Source organism: Marmota monax, unplaced genomic scaffold (assembly GCF_021218885.2).
Source record: "Marmota monax isolate L192 unplaced genomic scaffold, Marmota_monax_Labrador192_F-V1.1 WCK01_AAM20220418_F8-fsc00113, whole genome shotgun sequence".
NCBI lineage: Eukaryota > Metazoa > Chordata > Mammalia > Rodentia > Sciuridae > Marmota > Marmota monax.
Window position 1 is genome coordinate 1,627,742 of NW_026694479.1, and position 22,395 is coordinate 1,650,136.

General features: G+C 37.6%; 1 protein-coding gene across 2 annotated transcripts; it reads right to left on the reverse strand.

The window, feature by feature from the left end:
• Positions 1-8,152: 8,152 nt before the first annotated feature.
• Positions 8,153-15,120, reverse strand: Ing2 (inhibitor of growth family member 2). Of its 2 annotated transcripts, none has more exons than XM_046419081.2 (2): positions 14,784-15,120; positions 8,153-10,156 (listed from the first exon to the last, which is right to left on the reverse strand). In XM_046419081.2, exons 1-2 carry the CDS (start codon positions 14,953-14,955, stop codon positions 9,486-9,488), a joined length of 843 nt encoding a protein of 280 aa, XP_046275037.1. In that variant the 5' UTR covers positions 14,956-15,120; the 3' UTR covers positions 8,153-9,485. The 2 variants fall into 2 exon arrangements, with proteins under 2 accessions (XP_046275037.1, XP_046275038.1); XM_046419082.2 differs by lacking the exon at positions 14,784-15,120 and adding an exon at positions 13,772-13,994.
• Positions 15,121-22,395: the final 7,275 nt, after the last annotated feature.

A 22,395-nucleotide genomic window follows, 5' to 3' on the forward strand; every position in this document is an offset into this window, starting at 1 on the left:
GTCATTTGATTATCCTGTTATATTTCTTTATACCAAACTATGTATAAGTTAAACATTCTTATGATTTGAATTAATATTAAAATCATTAGTTTGCAATTGATTAAACATTATAAATATTTATAATTATTAAAAATGAATAAAACTCATTTGTCAAAACCATGATCTAGATTTGGGGTGAGTTTTATGATGCTTTGAAGAAAAGGTTTCCAGTATCATAATTTTGAATGTTCCCAGAGCTTTCAAAAGAGAGGCTGGTGGGGCTGAGGATGTAGCTCAGTGTGAGAGCACTTGCCCAGTATGTGTGAAGCCCTGGGTTCAATCCCCAGCACCACACACACAAAAGTGGAGGCAGGTGCTGGCGGTATAGCTCAGTGGTAGAGTGCATGCTTAGCATGCATGAATGCGTGAAGGCCTGGGTTCAGTCCTCAGCAGTCCCTAATAAACCCTCAAGCAACTAAATGGGTTGCTTTCTAATCTAAAATGGTGTTTGAGACTATAATGAATCAATAAGAATTAAAAAGCTGGCTTTCTTTTAGAATTTATGGTACTTCAGCAGTTTGCAAAACTTGAGGCAATGCATCACAATAAGATGGTCCTTTTTAAAAACAAATAAATATTTTTGCCCTTTTTTTTAAATTGGTAAAATGAAAGGATTATAGAAAAAGGAAATTCTCCTTTTGTACATCATCTGCATGAGGACTTGATACTTTATTTTCTTCATAATAAATACTATTCTCAAAATGGCTTTAACATACAAATATGTAAAGATGGATAGGAAGCCCGAAACCTCTCAGTATACAGATACCAGTAAATCAAATATTGCTTAACTTAAAGTTCTAGGATTAATTTAATTATCTTATCCTTTGTACCTAATTTATCTTCCTGAACGCCCCAACTACTTAAGAGGTAAAACTAACTAAAGGACAAATTTTCACTTTCTCACTAACCTGTGTTAGAAATGGCAAATTTGGAACCCTGTCAAGTGACTGTATCTGAAATTATAATTGATGGGCAATCAGCTACTCTTTGTGCCTCATTCACAATTCAGGTTTTAGTTCTATCTAGAATACACTGTATTTCCCTACCTTTTCATAGAAATTGTTGACTGTAACATTGGCTTAGCAAATCTGACTTTCCATTAAATGCCTTTTACAGAAACAAATTAATTACTCTAAAGTAACAATGAGAATCTTGAAGGAAAACAGTTTAGTTGATCTTTATAGTTTCTAAAGCCAAAGGAACATCATGACATTTAATTGTAATGAACCTCAGAGCTTTCTGGGAACACAAGATTGTTGCCTAGAGGTCACTTCTCAGCATCCACTTGACCCATATGGTAATAATAAAATGTGCTTACTTAAGATCCTCATTACCACTTGCCTTTGTAGTCCATGTTTTCCCAGAAATGGGCATAAGATGAACAGTGGTCCATCTGGAGTTTTCTTGAATAAGATATGAAGGCTAAATCATCTATGTATGTCTATGAAATCTAGGCCACTTCTACCAATCAAGAAGCTGAACAGGTTAAATTATTTTCAAAGTTGAGGTAGTAGTACACACAGTTTTTAAACAGTATTGCCATTTTCCACATCAGATTTGTTTAGGGAGGCTTTAAAGATGTACACTTCCTTTAAACATAAACACCCAATTGAGCATCACCTACAAAGAGAAACAAGATACAAGATCCCTATCTCTGACTAAAACCTTTCAATACAGTACAAATGGCATAGAAACCACAGTAATGTGGATATAGGAAAGTGAGGAAGCTAGGGTATACAGTATGATAACCCAATGTTTTTGAGTATGATCAATGGAGTCTTCTCAAACTGTTTAAAAGGACCCTACTTCCTTGAAATTTATTATTTGCAGTGCTAGAACTCAAACCTCAGAATTTTAATAGAAGTGGCAACGTTTCTCAGAAGCCCTAATATGTATGTAGCATCTGAATCCCTGAGAAGAGGGATTATAATATGCAAAGTATCCCAGCTTTCTTGGGCAGATCAGGACTGCTGGATTCATGGAATACTTTGGGAAACTCTGTTTAGGAGCACATCTCACCCCAAGCCAGAGGATGTTTCCTAATTGCAACAGGTTCATTCCTCTAGTTCTACATGACATGCTTTCACAAACTGGTTCTTTCACATTCTACTTAAATTAGCTTTGAATTTTCATATCAATGTCAAAAGTCAGGATGAAGCAAGTCAATGTGGGAAAATACATCAAGAAAACAAATAACACCCAGTTTACATCTGGGGATTATTTGAAAATGATGTGTACAGCAAATTCTCTTTCATAGCATAAAATTTCCTTCTCCTGTCCCCTTGGTAGGGCAGACCTCAGTGGAGCATCAAATAAAATAAAGATGCAAGTATCTGGTAAAAGTAAAACAGTAAATCATCTAGCTTAATTCTAGATGTAAACTAGTATGAAAAATCTACATTTAGCTTCTATTTTAAATTCACTGGCTTAACCACTTGTTGAGATACTTAAGCAGGTACTGCAAGCTCATGCACACAAAACCCCTCCCACTTTTTAAAACAAAACTTTAGCTCTAAACCCATGCTTGTTAAAAGGATGAAAACTTGTTTGGAAACATTCAACATGAAAGTGACATTAAAAATTTTTAAGCCCTCAATTCCAGTTAGTTAGTTACTACTGAAAAGAAAATGTTTAAATTAAAGATAAATTTTAATACAGTGAGACTTAGAAAGAAAATACTTAGGTCCCTCTATTTTTTTCCTCTCTCTTAACTAGCCATGGGAAAGTCTCCTTATTTTTCACTGTGCAATTGGAGAGTACTGGACTGTCAATTTCATTTCATTGCACCTTTAAATTTAGTCAGAATTTTTCCAAGGTAACATTAATGTATAAGATACTCTGTGCAATACTCAAATAAACCAAAGGAAAAACTATTACAAGTTTTTGTTGTCAAAATGAAGACCTTTTCCATTACTATTTTGCTATAGTGCTTCATAATTACTTTTCTTAATCTGTGAAAATTTACTTTCTTTCAAATTGATTGGAAACAAATCTCTGTAACTAAAAAGCAAAATGTGCTCTTAAGGTCCTAGAAGAAAATTTCCAATATTTGGGGATGTTATCAAGTCTCAGGCACAAAACAAAGCAATAAAATCCATCTAAAAGTCTTGGACATGCTATGTACTGTAGTACATTTTTGGTAAAGCAAGTTCTTTTGGAACCAAAATCATTACTTTTCATTGAGAGTATGAGTCCACATTGCTAATCTAAAACCTGAACACCTGGAGAGAAAACCAGCCAATAGTTCTAGCACTTGGGTTTTTTTTGTGGGAAGTTTCTAAGATCAGTGTACTATATAAAGAAAGTCTCTGGTCAAAGTAATTAGATCTTGCTATTCAAAATAAGCATAAAGCTAAATACTGCTCTCTGAACACAGTCAAGAACAGGATAGACAAATACCCACATTTTGAAAAGCCCAAGTCATACATCAAAACTCAAGCACCAGATCCTCTCTCTTATAATCTATTTATTCTTAAGCTACTTACAAGTTTGAACCAATGTTTTCCTAATACACAGTAAACTAGAAGAGGGATGCAAACTATTAGGCAGTTTTAGAATGAAAAATATTAAAAGCAGCCAAATTTATTTTGCCTGCAGCAAACAGAGGCAAATGGTCCTGACTAGAGGAAGATTTAAAGATATTACTGAAGAATAACATAGTGCTGAGTCACAAGCATGAAGACATCAAATATTTGTTTATGCCCTCCTATATGCCAAAAAGGATTTAAGAACCTATTTAAGTCAGGACAACTTTTATCCAACACGCTTCAATTCTGAGACACTTTAGTGCTTATAAATGCACAATCCAAAATATATGCTATACTTAAGATCTCATTCCTTCAGTGTTTATGGCAAATATGGACATTTTCAATTAATTTATATGGAAACTGGAAACTTTGCTTTTATGATTAAGACTGCCAAATCAAGAATCGACTAGTAAGTGGGTAACTGAGGAAGTTATCTGGATAACTCTCGGGATTTTTTTCAGGTCTGGAATGCTGGGCCCAAAAGTGATGGTATGACATGACTGCCCAGGAAATCTCTTTGAACTCTGAAACAGAGGCATTGGAAGAACTATTTTTTTCATTCTCAGATCAAAAAACAGATAATTCCTGTAAGGTCAGAATAATGTCAACTACTGTAATTGATAATGCTGGTCAGTAACTTATGGAAATTCCAAAACAACATACCTTACTTAAAAACCTCAAGAGGCAACATCCATCTGCATGTAGTTAAATATGCCTTTAAATAAATATTAATATTTTTGCTTTATATAGATAGTCAAGAAATTTCAGTGGTTAACCTTCTGTTGCTTATAGTGTTTATTCTAGAGTAGGATGGTAGGTAAGATAATTTTCAAGAAAATTCTCTTTAAATCTTTTTGATTAGTGTCTATGCCTTTTACTCTCACCTAATATTATTCATTAAGCCTAATAAAGGGCAGAGTTTGGACTTGGTTTTCACAGGCAATACTACCTAGCTAGAATTTAATAGCTCTGCATGGTTTTCATTATATTTTAAGAAAATCTTCTATTTACAGAAAGTGATATTACTTTTCCACTTAAAAGTGATATGCTCCCTTTTGAAATAAAATTACATCAAAAAATGAGTCAATTTAAAAAGCATAAAGTAGTGTATCTAAATGTAAGATTAAAATGGCATGGGGAAATGGCCATATTCCCTGAGATCTTTGTATAGTGCCTGAACTTTAGAAAATTCTGCTTTGAAGTCTGGTTGCCACATACATAAATTGAAGCTATTGCTTTATAAACTATTCAAGTAGTAAGTTTGTGACCAGGAGAACTCTTTCTTCAGACTAATATGCAGGCATAAGTAGCCATTTTTAGGATGACCATATATTAAATCACTCATTTTCCCGCTTAAAAAACTGCAGGCCAAGGAAGACAGTATGCTAAGCTAGTGGATAAGATCTCTGGAATGCTGGTTCAGAGCACTTCCCTCACATTGTAACAGGAGATAAAAAAGCTATGGTTTTTCTGACATACAGAGTTTAAGCAATCACAGTGAAGGATATTCCGAAATAACATACCTTACTTAAAATACATCTTTAATTACATCTAAGTCTAAATGCATGGATCAGAAAGAGCAGAACTGTCTGGCTTGTGTCTGCCAACTCCTCTCTCCGTTCCATGTAGGGGTAATAAGGACAGAGCCCTCAGAAGCCACCTACTGGGCATATAAAGAGGACTAGGGAGATGCAATGTTTCTGGCTTACTGTAGGGATTTTGAAATTTCAAGTTATTTTGTTTCTCTTTTCTCACACCTACATGCTGGCAATATAATTGAGTTATCAACCCATTTGAAGTTATGACCAACACCTCCTGCTAACCCATGGTTCCCACTGGTGTTCCTTGACCACTTTCCTACTTTTCTAAGTGGTACCTCACACATACCTCCAATTGCTAGACTTCCAACATCCCTCTCCTCCTCAGCTCTTCACCAAGAAAGAAGGTATGAGAAGAGTACAATGCCATTTTCTGATACAAAATTTAGCACTCCAGATTCTAAGCACTTCTTAAATAACCATTTGAATAAGTGAATAAAAATATCATTACAACCTTTTATAAAACTTAGGTGTCTATACAGTAGTTGCTCTCACTACTTTATCCTTTCCTGCTCACAACCTTCTCCAAGCAGGCCTTCATCCCCATAATTTTCAGCTTATTAAACTCAACAATTTAGTGGTTAATTCTCAGTGCTTATCTTGTTGGAAAAAGTTCTTGACTCCCTTCCTGAAACACTTTCTTCTCTGTTTCTGATATACCATTTTCTGGTTTCTCTCACTGGGAGCTCTCAGAAGGCTCCTTTACAGGTTCCTTCCTAATTCATATGCTGGAGCACCTTAGGGCTGACTCTTCCCTCATCTGCATCTACTTGGCTACACAAAATCTGATTCCTTAACAGCAGCATTAGTGTCGCGGAGGAGCTTGATAGAAATGCAGACTCTCAGGCCTCACACCAGACTACTGAATAGGAAGCCATATTTTAACATGTTGAGGCAACTCAGACATACAAAAATTGGAGAAGCACCATCAGTTACATGATTTCAAACTCCATTCATAGATTAAATCCCCAAATGTTAATTTCCTGTCCCTTCTCCCAACTTGTCACATACAGGACTCTGTACTGATTCCCCTAGAAATCTAAAAGCCATCTGACCCTAAGTACAAAACAAATTTTAACATTTTCCCTCTGGCCAAAAACCCAAGAGTCATCCTTATCATCACTTTGCTTTCTCATTCCTGGATCTAAGTCCTTTTGTTTGTGCCTATAAAACAGAGACTGGAGGGGCTGGGGTTGTAGCACAGTGGTAGAGCATTTGCCTAGCATGCATGAGGCACTGGGTTTGATTCTCAGCACCACATAAAACAAAACAAAAAAACCAAATAAAATAAAACACAGACTGGCACCTACCACTAGCACCATTTCCACGGCTACCACCCTGGTTAGCCACTAACATTTTTGGTGCAAAGACTTGAGTCTCCTCAATTTCCCTATATGCCACCTACAACAAATTCTGTACACAGTATCCAGTGATCTTAAAGTATAAATCAGACCCAGGCTTGTCCTACATTTTCTAGCCCCTTTCACACTGCTCTATTGCTCTGCTTTAATCAAATCAACAAGATTGCTTTGCTCCTCCCTTTCTGCCTCCCTTCCTTATTTCTATTCTCAGCTCTGGTTACTTCCTTAGAAACCTTTAATCACCACAATTAATACTCACCACCCCCTTTCCTTTTACTCTGATTTACTTTAACACTTTAAAAACAGTTCCTGACATTAACTACATCTGACTCTTGCACTAGAATGTATCATCCATGAGCAAGGGCTTTTTCTTTTTATATCACAACTGTGTAATAAAGAACTCCTGGTACACATAAAGAAGCACTCAAATACTGAGTATTTAGGTACTGGTGGTGGAACTGTTGGGAGCAGGGGATAAACTCTTCAAGAGTTGCATAAATCTGGATGTTGAGAATTCATCATCAGTTTTCATCAATAGGCTGAAATTTTCAAAAAGGGGCATTGGTTCCAAAACTTTTCTGTAATTAGAATGGTAATCTTTCAAAAATTCTAATGCTTAAACCACATTCCAAATGCAACCCCACCAATTTAGATCACAATTGCTGGGGTTGGAACACAGGGATTAGTATTTTTGAAGCTCCTGAGGTAATTTCATGTGAGGTAAGTTTGGGCACCACTGGTTGTAAAGTCACTATGAATTCTAGACTACTTAACAAAAGAAATCCCAAATATGTTAAGCAACCTTAAGTCTTCTACTTCCCATGTGGTATAGAAAACAAAATGAAATTCATGAACACTGTTTCAAATATTAGATCTTAAAAGAGATCACACCTTCCAGGATTTTTCAGGCTTGTTTTCCTATTAAAAGTCTAATCCAAACTTGGGCATTTTTATTAGGAAGGATTTTTTTGTTTTGTTTTGTTTGTCTGATTCTGCTTATATGCTGAGGCAAATTAATGTATGAAAAAAATAGCGATTTTTTTTTTGGTGTGGAACTGGGAATTGAACCCAGGGCTTCATGAATGCTAGACAAGCACTCTACTGCTGAGGTATATCCCTAGTCCTAAAAGTGGTGACTTCTATATAAGTTACATCTGAAGGCTTTGGGGAGATTTTCTCATACTGGTATTTAATTTAAATAGTTCCATTCTGGTAATGAGGCCATAAAAATGCTGTATTCTCAAGACAGTAAAGGGTTTGTTTACAACTTGACAAAGTTACAATAAAAGAAATTCTTAATCATACTGTCTAATATTTCTTGCTTAGGAAGTAAGATAATCAACTGGTTCTAGTCATCAATTAAAATACCCTTAGTATAGAACCTAATCAAATATTTTGCATTTGCATATTTCTAAGCTCACCTTTAAACTCTTGTTCATAACTAAGAATGGAGAACATTAATGAAAGAGAAAAATAACTCATTTCATTATTTAAATCCTTCAATACTGTGCAAACACTATAGATTTCAAAAGAACCTTGGAGATATTTAAACTAACTCATTTTATAAGTGAATGATCTGACATTCAGATGAGGTGAAATGGCATGCCTAAAAGTCACACAGGAGAACTAGAAGAGAAAAAAAATCAATTTTTTTTCCAAACAAGCAGACAGGATTTTTCACATGTTAATCAAAAAGAATCAAGATCATCAGATTGGGAAGAAATGAGGAATAAAAAGTATGTTACACAGATTTAAAGGACTAATCAATTTCCTGTCCCCCCCAACCAAAAATTGCTCCAAACACATGGACATATATCCATCAAGATGCTTACTCTTAAAATACTAGAATCTTGGAAAATTCAATTTACAAATACATTATTAATTGCATTGTTATAATGAAATTAGTTCATTAAACATGAAAACATCAAACAGCACCAATACCAGAAAATTAAGAAGGTAAATACACTATTATTTAAAATAATGTATAATCACTAACTGGGACAGAAATGAACTATAGCCCCTAGCAAAACTATTTAAAACAACTGTTTGACAGAACGGCAATATTTAAAGACTGGTATATATGCCCTTTTCCCAGATAGGCCTGTGGCTAAGCATTCCAGTAGTGGGTAACATAGAAAATATTATAATGCATTTTTTAAATTGTTCAACCTTGAACCATGATACTACATTAACCCAAATTTTGCCAATATGAGCCGACAGCAGCATTTTTGGTACCCTGACTACTCTTACCTTTCCCAATAAAAACAAACAAAACATTAAACAACTTCCTTATTAAACACTAGGTTAAATGTATCTATTTTGAAGAAGCAGCAAGGCATTTACAAATGGGCTACTGACAGTGTATCAAAATGCTACTAAGGAAAATACAGCAGCAAATACTCTAATAAGAGCACATTATTCCACATGGAATCCCAAAATACTCTCATCTCTAGTTCCTTAAATTTCTGGAAGACTAGAGATTAATAAGTGTATGAACAAATGGGGCTGAAAAAGAAGCTCTCAATGGGATAGTGTTCATATTCTAAATTACCCAAGATAATTTGATGCTTACAGATAAATCCAACTATAACTAAAAAATCTTTGAGCACATGGAACTAAAATGCTAGCAAATCTTTTGTGTTTACCCAAAAAAGTAGCATTGGAGTTTTAAGTGAAAATGAAATAGTCATGGTTTGTGAATTTTTTATAATGCTCACACCACTCTCTCCCTGTTCCCTGCTCCTTTTATCAGGTGATCTGAAGACTACCTGGTTTAAAATATTTGGTAATTTAGTGCAGAAAATTAAGGTCACAGACAAAGTACAACAACTTTTAATACAGCATTAATACTAATGATTAAAAATTATTGCATAGTCTTATGCATTTACCCTAAAACATTTTCTGAAAGTAAACGAATTATATAAAAGACAAATAACCCTTTAAAATATGGATGGCCTTTACTACCTCGATCTTCTCTCCTTTTTTGTCTTTTCAGTACTTTTGTCCATTGTTTTCTCATTATCTCCCCTGCACTTTGGGCAATACCATTTCCCCTTTGGTTTATAGGTAAGTGAAACACATGAAAAGTGAAACCATTCAATTGGACACTGTTCATTGTCACATCCTATCATTTCCCCATAAGACACTTGGTTACACAAACAGTATGTAGGTTCATTGGGATCTATTGCAAACTCAACAGGTGAGGCTTCCCTTTCCTGCTTGGCCTTTGAGCGTTTCTTTTTCTTGGCTGACTTCGATTTCTTTTCTTTAGGTGGCTGATCATCACAGTCTTCAATCCCATTTGTCATGTGACATAAATCACGGCTTTCACTGGTTCTCTGCCTGCGGGGTCTTCTTGAAGATCTTTCTGGCTGGCTAGAATCCATTTTTGCTTTATCTGATGCTCGTTCATTTTCAGCAGGATCTTGAAGACACTGTGAATGTAACTCCATTTGTCTTGCTCGATTTTCCACCAATTCGAGCATTTGTGTGACAATCTGAATTTTTTCATCTCCTAATTCTTGACTATTGATTAATGCTCTCTGGAGATGCTGCTGTAGGCGTTTTTTCTGGTTTGAATCATCTTCTTTCTTATATTTTTCATAGACATCATCAATTTCCTTTAATGTTTCTAAAAAGGGAAAAGAAAAAGGAGAACATTAGTGAATATTAACATATAATACTTGAAAATTAGAACTTAAGGCATGAAATCCCACTCCTCTATAGTATGTACACATTAAAAAACATTATTCCCCATACAAGACCTTGTTATCCAATATGAAAGTATACTTAGAAGAAATCAAATCAGAACATAAGAATTTAATGTTATTAATCTACATCTAAAAGGATAAGAGATGTGTCTCTAGTAATCAAAAATGTTTTAAATAGATAGGAGTACTGTATGACATTAGAATCTACATAGTACCTTATTGCCTACACTTCATTTGAACTTCAGAACACAACCCTATATAAAAATTTACTAGATCTAGCCATAAAACCTGAAATTCCAGAAGTAGGTTACAGATTACAACTCAACTGAATTTACAGGATTTATAATTCAATCAATGACTTGCTACATGACTCCAGAAAGACAGGGTACCTTCCTTTTCATATCATATCCTTGGATATTATTAAACAGAGAAGACATCGGAAATTTTTAGACTTCCATCTCTTTGTTTTAATGGCTTTTTAATTATAGCATCACATAAAAAATTCTACAAATCAAAACTATTCCAGAGAAGGTCCACTGTTTCTGGCATCAACTGACCAAGCCACAACAAAATTACAGTAAGTCAGCACTAGATCACTCTGCCTTTGTAGATAACTCAGCAGTTGGTTCTAAGCTTTTAGAACTGCTGATTTAGTTGCATAGCAAGTGGGACACTTATTTAAATCAAATAAAATGGCTGAGTCACTAGAAGGTATGCAAAAACCTGTATAGTTTCAGAGGTCACCAAAAATTTACTTAGACTAGTTGTATTCAAATCTGTTCAATTTCTTATTGAAACATTTATTCAAATCTGTCCAATTTCTTATTGTAACAATATTAACCAGATATAACTGCTATCAGAAACAGTTCTATCCTAGCAGAAGTGGAGAAATAAACATTAATTTATCATACCACATGACATACCACTATTTTATAATCCAATTATTATTATCACTACATACCTACCATTGTTTTATATTCCAATATTAATCTAAAGAACAGAAATAGTAAATAAAATAAACACACTGGAACTGTCTATAAGTAAGATTACACAAAACAAATATTAAACAAAAATCTTATAAATTAGCTCCTCCCTGAAAACTTCAGCTAGTAATACTTGATGGACAATGTTTAACCCAGGACACGTAACAAAGTGTCACTAGAGTTGAGGGTACTCATTCCTGTATACCATATTTTTCAAAACAGTTCATAACTATTCCATTTGCTCAGTTAGGCATGCAAGTGAATTTCCTAAGAATGCAATTTCCCTACAGGAAAAATAAGAAAATTATTTTCCTGACAAAAAAAAAAAGAAAAAAAGGTAAGCCTGGGGCTGGGGTTGTGGCTCAGCGGTACAGCACTTGCCTAGCACATGCGGGGCACTGGGTTCGATCCTCAGCACCACATAAAAATAAAATAAAGGTATTTTGTCCAACTACAATAAAACAATTTTTTTTAAAAAAAGGTAAGCCTCATTGCCTCATTTCAAATGTCTGTATCTAATAATTAGGAGCTAATTACATATCATACTTGCACAATGATATTGTACATGAGATAAAAATTCACATTTTAAAGACCTCTTACTTAGACAAGAAAGGAAATTAACACTGACTTAGCTTCTTTTGTGTGGTAAATATTTTCTTATTTAATCTCCACAACAAACCCACAAGGAGGCCATCACTTCTACATGTGATAAATAAAATTCAAGAGGAAAGAACCCCAGACTTTGAACTTTGCTAGATCTGTGTGACCCAATAATTTAAACACTTTGTACAGGCTGTACAAAAGGCACTTGAAATTAAATATTAAATTTTAGTTAAAAGGTTATTATTTACCTAAGAAATTATAAATGAGACTACTAGAACAATAATAAAGGTTCTCTAATAATCAAATCCCATAATAAATACTTCATTCAATTGTGAAAATGTTTTCTTATTTCTCGATTTGATGGGGCCTTTGGTAATTTTTGACAGTGTCTCAAATAGGTGGTGGAGAAATTCTATAAGTTGCCTATAATTTACATAACTAAAAATTGCTGTATTATATTCTAAACTAGAAAATACTTAAGAACTAGTCAAAAATTTAAAAAAAATCAAACCTGAACCAATAACATTTGCCAAAGTATATAAACAAAACTTTGAAAGTTGAGCAACCATGTGCATAGAGTAAAAACTGTATCACTCTTTTTAAATTAATCTTGAAATTCATCACAATCTTATTAAAAATCCTCAGATTTTTATCTCCCAATTTGTAAGCCCTACTATATTACTCATAAGAGCAACTTATGACAATCATACATGATCAGATAAGCAGAGCTCCCTGTCAACAAATTTAAATAGTGTCCCTCCCCAACTGAAAATAGCATAACTTTTGTGAAGGGTAAACATGTGCTTAAAGAAATGTAAAAACGTGCAAGCTTTACAAATATCAGTGCTACTATCCAAAAAACTAAAAATGTTCAATTTGAGGGGTTTTTTTTGGGGGGGGGGATGTATTGGGGATTGAGCCCAAGGGTACCCCATCCTAACCCATTTTATTTTTAAGAAAAATTTTAAAAAGAAATACAATTTATTTTTAATTTTTTGATACTGGGGATTGAACCCAGAGACACTTTAACCACTGAGCTACATCCCTAGCCTTTTAAAATTTTCTTATGTTGAGATAGTGTCTAAGTTGCTTAGGACCTCACTAAGTTGCTGAGGCTAGTCTTGAACTTGCAATCCTCCTCCCTCAGCCTCCCAAGTGGCTGAGATTATAGGTGTGCACCACCGCACCCAGTAAACTCGCAAACACATGTCGTCTTTCTAGGTTACCATTCACGCTTAGCCTCCATAACTGTAGAAAATAGTATTGGACCGCTTTGATTAAAAAAAAAAAAAAAAAAAGTTTAAGTCCAAAAAGAAGGATGGGCTATAGCCAGCTTTGGAAAAAAATAACCTCGATCTGGTCACTTTGTAAATTTTAATTTATCTGTAAAATGAGTTTTACTTCATAAGTTCTAGGCCTAGTGCAGCAACAGCCATACTATAAGCAATCAGTATTCCTCCAACAATCGCACGAATTCAGAAGATAAATTTACATACTGAGACACTTAAATGCTCCAACATGCTATAGACCAAAAACAAAACAACAACAACAAAAAAAAACCTGTCACCACAGAGGTGGATTCCTTAAGTCACAGGATTAGTGAAGTGTCTAGAAAAACAGAATGGGTCCACGAAGTTATCTTTAAGGTCCATCGTCTGGCTATTTCCACATTAAGTCTGAATACTCCTTGATTCAAGGTTACTAATGCAAAACATCTACCACTTAAACGTCTCCCCGCTAGTTGCAGGCGAAGGGCTGCTGATAGACACTATCTGTAAGAAAGGTTAATTCCCTGTACTAACTTTTTCGACTATAAACGATGGTTTTTGCCTCATCACTCAAAATTTGGCAGAGGAGGAACCCAGAAGTGAAGAGACGCCAAAGCGGTTGCCCAGCCAACCAACCCACTTCCTTCAGGGGCCCGGAAGTGACACCTGGCCCGGAACCTACGCGAAGCCAGGGTCAGCGATGGTCCCAGTAGCAGCGTCCCCGTCGATTCATTGGGTGGGAAAAAGAAAAACGAAACATCATAACAAACACATCGCCAGCCCCGCTGACTAACTGTTAGGGCCCAACTAATGCCTCTCATGGCCCGGATCTCTTCTAAGCAGTCAGCATCGTCCGCCCCTCTAGCCACCAGCCATGTTCGAGGCCAGCGGGAGCGCGCGCGTTCGCGCCCCTCCCAGGTCCTACGTCATGCCCACAGGCCCCGCCCACAGACATCGGGGGCCCTCCCCGCCACACACACACCCCTCTCCACCTTTCCCTGCGGGGGACCCCTCCTCTTTAACCATTTGTCAGAAAGAGCTGGGAAAAGACTGCGGCCTCGGACAGCCCGGAACTTCCCCCCGGGCGGGAGCGGGGAACTGAGTGCTCCACTCCAGAGCCCAGCCGCGAGCTGGAGCCGGGAGGGAGGGACCTCTCCGAGTACGCCTTCGCCGCCCTCTCTCGCCCCCTCCCCCCAGCACGTTCCAATGCATCTGCTCTCAGGGGGTGGGGGGCCGTAGGGGTAGGGAAAAGCCAGGCCCCGCTAATCAGCCGGAGCCCGGCCAGGGCCCGGCGCTCACTGCTCAGTCCCCGCCCGGCGGCCCCTCAGTCGCCGGAGTGGGAGGGTGTGCGGCACCGGGCCGGTGAGCGCCGGAACAAATGCTTGATTAAAATGGCTGATTCCCCTCCACAGCAGCTGCAGCCGCTGGGTCTGCAGCGGGTCTGACGAGCGGCCCCCACCCCCACCCGAGACCCCACAGAAGTCCTCGCCGACCGCAGCGGGAAAAGGGAGGGCCGCGAACCCCGTCTCCAGTCCCTTCTCCCCGTCCCACACAGCAGAACCCCTCTGTGCACTCGGGAGAACTGTCACGGTAGAGAAAGTGGCACTTCCCAAGGCAGACTCCAGGCCACCGTGCCAGAGGCCAGCGGATCCGGGTGGGGGAGGACCCGCGCAGGCAGCCCCGCGGCCCCCTACCTTGATATTTGTTGTCCAGCTCTCGCAGCACAGACACGTTCCTCTGCATGTCGTGGGGCAGTGACTCTACACACTCAAGGTAGTCCTGCACGTAGCAGGTGAGGAGCCGGCTCCGCTCCCCGGTCAGGAGCGCGGCCGACGAGTACAGTTGCTGCTGCTGCTGCCCTAACATCCTGCCGCCGCTGCTGCTGCTCCTCGCCGCCGCCGCCGCCGCCGCCTCCGCATCCAGCAGCCACACATGCAACAGCCACGGCCGCCGCGGCTCCTTCGCTCCGCAGCCCGGCGCCGCAGGGACGCTGGCAGCCGCTCGAGAGGGCACAGCCGAATCCCCCGATCTCCACTCCCCCCCAAAGAAGCCCTCACTCCCCGCCCCCGCGGTAACAAGCCCAGGGGCGGGGCGAGATCAGGGCTCCCTCCTTCCCCCCTCCCTTCTCAGGTCTAGAGCAGCGGGGATACCCCCAGCCGAGCTGGCGTCGGGGTCCCGGGAGTTGACACTTCCTGCCCCTTTCCGAGTCCCCAGATGCTACCAATGCCGTCTAGTAGCTCGGATCCCCATGACAAGTCCCTCGCTGCCCGCTCTACTCCCAATCACCCTCCGTGCCTGTCGGAGAGTCTCTCACTGGACTGCCCCCGCCCCTCCGCCTGCGGTCGCGTCTGCGCCTGCGCAGGACTCACTCCTAATAAGGCTAGGGGCCCGCCCCTACCGCCCTACCGAAGGGTTCGCATTCTCCCGCCTTCCCTCCGCCACCCGAGCGATTGGTCTGTCATCTCTCGGCTGGGGGAGAGGGTGCGGAGGGTGGCCAAACGGCAGGCTGCGCCCCGCCCCCCTTAAAGGGGAAGCACGGCTGGGCCTGCCTCTTCACCCCATGTCTGAATGGGACCTGAGAGGGCAGGTGGCCAGCTTCTAGTTTCTGCCCTTCCCACGCGGAGGCGGAACCTTGGGCTAGCTCACTTGGCCCGGTATTACCGATTTTTTTTTTTCCCATTAGGCGGATCAAGCGCGGCCCCTTGCGAACCTTAAAAGGAGCAGCAGGCGGCTACTTTTCGCTACAACCCGGAGTGAGGCTTGCGGGAACTACTGGACCCAGCCTGCAGCGGGGCGCAGCTCCCGACATGCGCGGCGGCGAGTTCCCGCCGAGCCACAGCTCGCGGCTGGCGTCTCAGCGCTCCGCGGGGCTCAGTCCCTCCTCCCGCCGCCGCCTTCGGGCTCGCCGAGCACCGGGGGGCCTGCTCGGGGAGGTAGGCGGCGCTCCCTTCGGCCCTCTGTGTTTTCTTTATCTTTTAAACGCCCGGCTTTCAAGTTCGCTGCGGGCCTTGGCGTGTTTCCGCCCTTTCCCGGCTCCGCGGTGGCTTACAGGGTTTGTCCACTTGTCCCCTTCTCGAGAGTCTCCTGTATGTGAAGAAGGGGTGCAGGACTGCGTCTGTTTTGCACACGTGTTTGTCCAACAGTACCCTTTTTAAAAACTCTTAAGGGGTTGGAACGTTTAAGCATTAAACCTCGGTGAGGGCTCACTGGCTGAGGGAGCGGGGGGCACCACCACCCTTCCCAGCCTTTTTACTCATTTTTACCCTGGGACTAACGATTGGAGGGGTTCGCGGGTAAGGGAGAAGAAAATAAATATCTCATCTGTAATCAGACCGTGGCCTTTCTTATCTGTGTGAGCGACTATCAGGGCTTAATTTCTGTGAAGTGTAAATGAAACGCCAGGCTGATATCAATTACGGACGGACTTTAAGTACATTCAATGTGTATTTTTGAAAAAAAAAAAAAAAGGAGTTTAAATAGAACGCATACAAAGAGAATTTTAATGGCACGCTTATGTAAACAAACCGTATTGTGATCAGTATCTTGGAATTAAAAAGAAAATATGCGTGGTGAGGGGTGATAAGTTTGCATTTTTTATATGATTAGTTTGCAGTGGTGGTGCACCCGCAGAGTATCCGTTGATGTGCAGCGAAATCTAGACCTTGACCTAGAGGAAATTTTTTAAATTTCAGGCTAAAATAAAGCACTCCAGGGAAATCGATGTCTTCTTGAACTACAGCAGTATTGCAGAGGACTGGGAGATCATCTAAGATTCCCCCGACACTAAGAGGTTCTGACCACTTGAATTAAGCCAGGGAGCCGAGAATTCTGAGAACCATTTGGGGATGGTTTTGTTGTCATTCTTTAAATCCTTAGATTAAGCAGTTTAGTCTTGTCAAAAAAAAAAAAAAAAAAGTCATTGTTAAGAACTAAATATTATTGATTTTTATGTAAACCTACTGCTTCCCCCCCCTCACAAATTTGAATTAGCTAGTCTTTATTGAAGAAGTAGAATAATGAAAGATGCCTTGTTATTTGTTGATTGAGTTTAGACACTGAATCCCCTATTAATTTTACTCTACTTGAAATGATCTGTAGGCAGATATGACACTTAGAAACTATAAATGAGAAAAAGCAGTGATGCAGAATATCTGTAGAGTACTCCTTCCAGGAACATAATGCAAGACAAAACAAAGCAAGGATCAGTATGGGATAGGAGAACTTTTATAGCATTATTTTCATTTTTCATAATCCTGTTGAACAGTCTGAAAGAAGCAAAGAAAAGAAAATCCAAACAATGGCATTTCAACTGGCACTAGTGTAAATCTATAAAACAGTACGATGTGATAATACATGTGTGAATGAATTATTTTGGACATACTTCTATTGAGATATTTATAAAGGCTAATATAAGGCTTATTCTTGCCATGCTTTCATTTATTTATATTATATGAATATAAATATATATAAATGCTTATTAAAGCAGCCTCTGAGAGGAGCACCCACATAGTTGGGGAAACACTCAGCTATATTCCTAAACTCTATCTTGGTTATTTATCAGTGTCCTTTTCTTAGTAATCACTTTATTGGAAATTGGGGGCCTTTTCATATAGGGCTTACTGATAAATAAAAAATTTAGAAATCCCCAATTCTCTGCAACATTTGATGATATTTCATCCTGTGACTAAACAAAAGGCATTTTATTTGTTCTTCAATATATTTTCTACTCTTAAAGCAAACCTGAGATAATCTGGTATCCCCAAATAGTCTGGGATTACCTTTAATTTCTAAATCAATTACTTGAAGAGGTCCCAAATCTATCCCTTGTATCTCTCATTTATATGATATGAAAGGAAGAGCAACAACTTCAAACCCATTAAAAAACTAGTAAGTAGTTCTGAAACATTCCTAAGAATACCTCCTGAGAAAATTCAGTTTCTGCAAGTTGGGCCAATTAAATTTGAAATCCTTTTCTTTCTTCTACTGTTCAATGTTTTTTAGAAACTTTTCATGATAGAAATTTTCAAACAAAAAAGTATTATATACCATTCACCTAGCATTAACATTTCTACATATGGCTATATTATTTAATCTATAACCCTTCACTTTCCTTAACCCTTCTGTACTAAGTAATTCTGTACTATAAGTAGTTATTATAATTTTACCTGTAAATACTTTAAATGTAAGCAGAATAAAATACAATAATTTTTTAAACATATGATGCCTTTATCCTACTCTCATAATTTTCTTACTATCATTTAATATCCAGAACAATTCAAATTGTCAGATTTCCCTATTGTTTAACACAGCCTGGACAAGTCCAACACATTCATTTGGTTAGTAAGGCCTTTTCTAAACCAGGAAGAGGCAATTAATTCCCTGTTTAATCCAGTGAAGCAGATAGCAATGTTTTTTCTAAGGAAGCTATATGGGTAGTTGAAAGGCACTTATGAATATGGGAAGATGAAAAAAATCACTTTAAATGAAATCCTCGAAAGGTCACAATTGATACCCCACTATAGATATTTAACTGTACCTATATGAGTAAATACTTAATAATCTAGTAATTTCTGTTTGAAGTGTAATTTTTTTCTAGAAGTTTAGTAAAGCATTTTAAATTATCCTGAAAAAGACTGAAAACTTTAAATCAATTCATTGTACAGAAAGCAACTAAAAAAAAATACTAATTAATAGTATATATCTCTACTGAGTTCAGTTTTAAAGCATTTTAATCGCATTATTACATAACTACAGGTAATACACACTAGTTAATTAAAATAGACATTTAAAGAAGATAAATAAAAATTACCAAAACTCCAGATAACTTTTTAAATATCTAATATACCTATAAGATGTAATTCCATGTAGCAGTTTTTTGCTTTAGGGAATCACTTTGGCTATGACTAAAGATTAAAATATAGAAAATATCAGATTTTCTAGTGTAATATTAGAAATCTAAGCAGTGTCAGCCTATATGTGTACTTTATGTGATAGCACAGGTTTTAAATTGGTGTATATAATTTATCCTACTATTTTATGTTATGCACTGTTCAGCATTTAGAGTAACTACTAGCAGCAAGAGATGATCCTCAAACATTTAATGAAGGAACTGTGAGTGACTAGGACTGTTGCAAGGAGTAAATTCAGTATAATAAAATATCGTACTTACATAGCCAGGGAAAAACCAAGCATATTATCTCCTTGGTTATCATGGAAAAAATAACACATATGGTATACTTTGCATAATGCTGACCAGAAAACATTCAATTTTCCCTAGATGGTTACCATAGTTACATGAGCCGTTTATAACATCAAGAGGGGGAACTAGGTCACAGTATTGAAGGAGTTTGAATTATGCAGTTATGTTTCCTAAAAGCAAAGGAAAGGTTTAAAATTTAGAGAAGAGAGATTTATACTATCTGTTCAAAATTGAAATTGTGGTCTCATTTTGCCTGTGAAACTTTAAAGTTTGTCCAAAAATAAATAGTTGTTAATATAGATGCAAATTATTCAACCTATACCAACATTATAGTAGCTAGATTCATATATATATATATATATATATATATATATATTTTTTTTTTTTTAAAGATGTCAACACACTGTCCTTATAGATAACCCTCTATCCTCCTAGTGGGCTATTTTACATTAAATGTTTTTGCAAGTAGTCAGTAAACCCAACAATTGCCTATAATCTGAGTAGTCAAATAGATGTAAACTAAAGCTTTGACCTCTTCTTTGAAAGCTTGAAATAAAGCTCAGCACAATGCCTGTGAGATGTTACTCATACTATGTTGTACAACAGTTTTCCTATTAATCTCATCAAATGGAAATGAAAGTGATAATGTATTGAAAGCCATAGTAGTGTAACTTTCATTTTTTCTTTATGATACTTTTTTTTTTTTTCACAGAAAGATGGTTGGTTTTTGTTGTTGTTTGGTTGTTCTTTTGATGCTTATTTTTTATTGTTGTTTCAGAACACTCTGGTGTATAAGAGCTCTGCACAGTGCTCAATAAATAATAGGTTCAAGAAAGAAAAAAATGCATCTAAGGGTTGCACAATTTCTGATGGTAATTCTTAATTTCATGATCACTGCAAGAGATTCACTGATGACTTTTTTACTGCCAAAAATCTGAGATTAATGATTCCCCAAAGGAAGGGAGAGCAGGCAACAGGCAGCCTCACTGAGTAGCTGGGTGAGCACCTGCTGCTGCATAACTGTCATTATATAGAGATGGGGAGGAGGTTGAGGATCACTATCATAGATCACCTACAGACCAGCTTTTAACAGGGGATAATATTGGGGCCTAGAGAAGTAACTTGCTTAGCATCACATAATAATATATAAATTAGGAATCCACCTAAAAAATCAAACAGTAAAACAAAAATTAATCTTATTTTCTGGCTGGTAATCATTATTAAAAAGAAAAGTGCCCATAGAAAGAAAATTAAGAACTTGGGATATTATAAAATAAAATGATTTTTTTTTCTGTGAAGACTTGCAGCAAATTAAACAAAATCACTTCTAAAGGAAAATTAGAATTTCCTGAACAATAATGTTCAAAATAATCACAAAATAAAAAGTACTAGAAGTCACATATAATTTATACTATTTTTTTAACCAGGGTTAATAACATCTTTTTAAAATGAAATTAATGCTATTGGCCAGGTGCTCCTTGCTTGATCTTTTGATCATCTTCTTCTTCTTTTTTTTTTTTTGCTACTAGGGATTGAACCAAAGGGTACCAACCACTGAGCTCCATCCCCAGCCCTTTTGATTTTTTAAGACAGGGTCTCTCTGAATTGCCCAGGATGTCCTCAAATTTGGATCCACATGCTTTAGCCTTCCAAGTTACAGGGATTACAGGTGTGTGACACTGCACCTGGTCTTTTGTTCCTTATAAATAATTCTAACTGGGGTACAGAGAGTGCAGCTTAGTAATTGACCATGTGCCTAGCATGTGTGAATCCTTGGGTTCAATCTTCAGCATGGGGAAAAAGAGGAATAATTAATTCTAATTGATTATTTAATGAGGCTTTATTGGAGCTATTGCTACATTAATTGCTCTTGGCATGGTTAATCTAGCATTTTGGTGAATATTGATTTATTTTTAATGGGTAACAGATTTTTTTAATTGCTGTCTAATTTATTTCCATAAATTGACATTCTCTGACTCTCTCCTATATATGAAACTAGTATCTCACTTTGCACAACATATCTGTTACTGGAAAACTGTGTTTACAACTTATTTTGCTACATTAAGCAGTTTTAAATGTGCCAGTTTTATAAGTAAGCAGACCCAAGTTTTGGAAATGGAAATATTCATTTAATACAAACATTTTATCCAACTTCCTTTTTTCTCAGTTGTTACCTTCAGAAAACAGGTAGTATTCTTCATTGTTTAACTGCTGTCTAGGTGTAGTTTCTTTTACTTATTCTAACTATAGTGTATATTAGAGATACTTCAGCATGATATCTTTTAGTCACAGAAATGATGTCTTCAGAGAAAGGACTTTGAAGAAGTACCTAAAGTGACAATAGAGATGTTTTCTTCTGGTATCTGGCTAAAGTAAGTACTAGAATTAGATTTTTAAAAAAGAAAGAAAGATATAAAAATGTGAGGAGGAATTTTATTTTGAAAATTTTAGAAGCTAAACATCTTTATATTAGGGGGAAATACAGAATCAAATAAAGAAATGGCTGGGCATAGTGGTGCAGTGGTGCACACCTGTGTCCCAGCAGCTCCAGAGGCTGAGGCAGGAGGATGTTGAGTTCAAAGCCAGTCTCCACAAAAGTGAGGCGCTAAACAACTCAGTGAGACCCTTGTCTCTAAACAAAATACAAAATAGGGCTGGAGATATGGCTCAGTGATCAAGTGCTCCTAGGTTCAATCCCTGGTACCCCCTCACCAAAAAAATAAAAAATAAAATAAAGAAAAGAAATGATCATTAATGGTGGTGGTAAAACATGATAATTAAAAATTTAGGGACAGAGATTTATAAATTTTATCTTTAGAGACTACTTGTGAAACATTTTTTGCATAACAAAAAATATCGTTGTAATACAGGGTTAGACCAATAGCCTATCTAACCCAAGTCTTTGGCTGAAAATTAGCATGTCGTTTCAGATATCAGAAAAACCTAATGACTACCATAGCAATTGAACAATTTGTCTCTCATGTATTCAATTGAAGAATCTGTCTCTGGTTATTTGTACTAAAATATACTGAAACCAAAAATCAAAACATCATATTAGTATGCAGGAAATTGTTCTGATATATGCAGTAAAAGAGAATTGAAAGCAT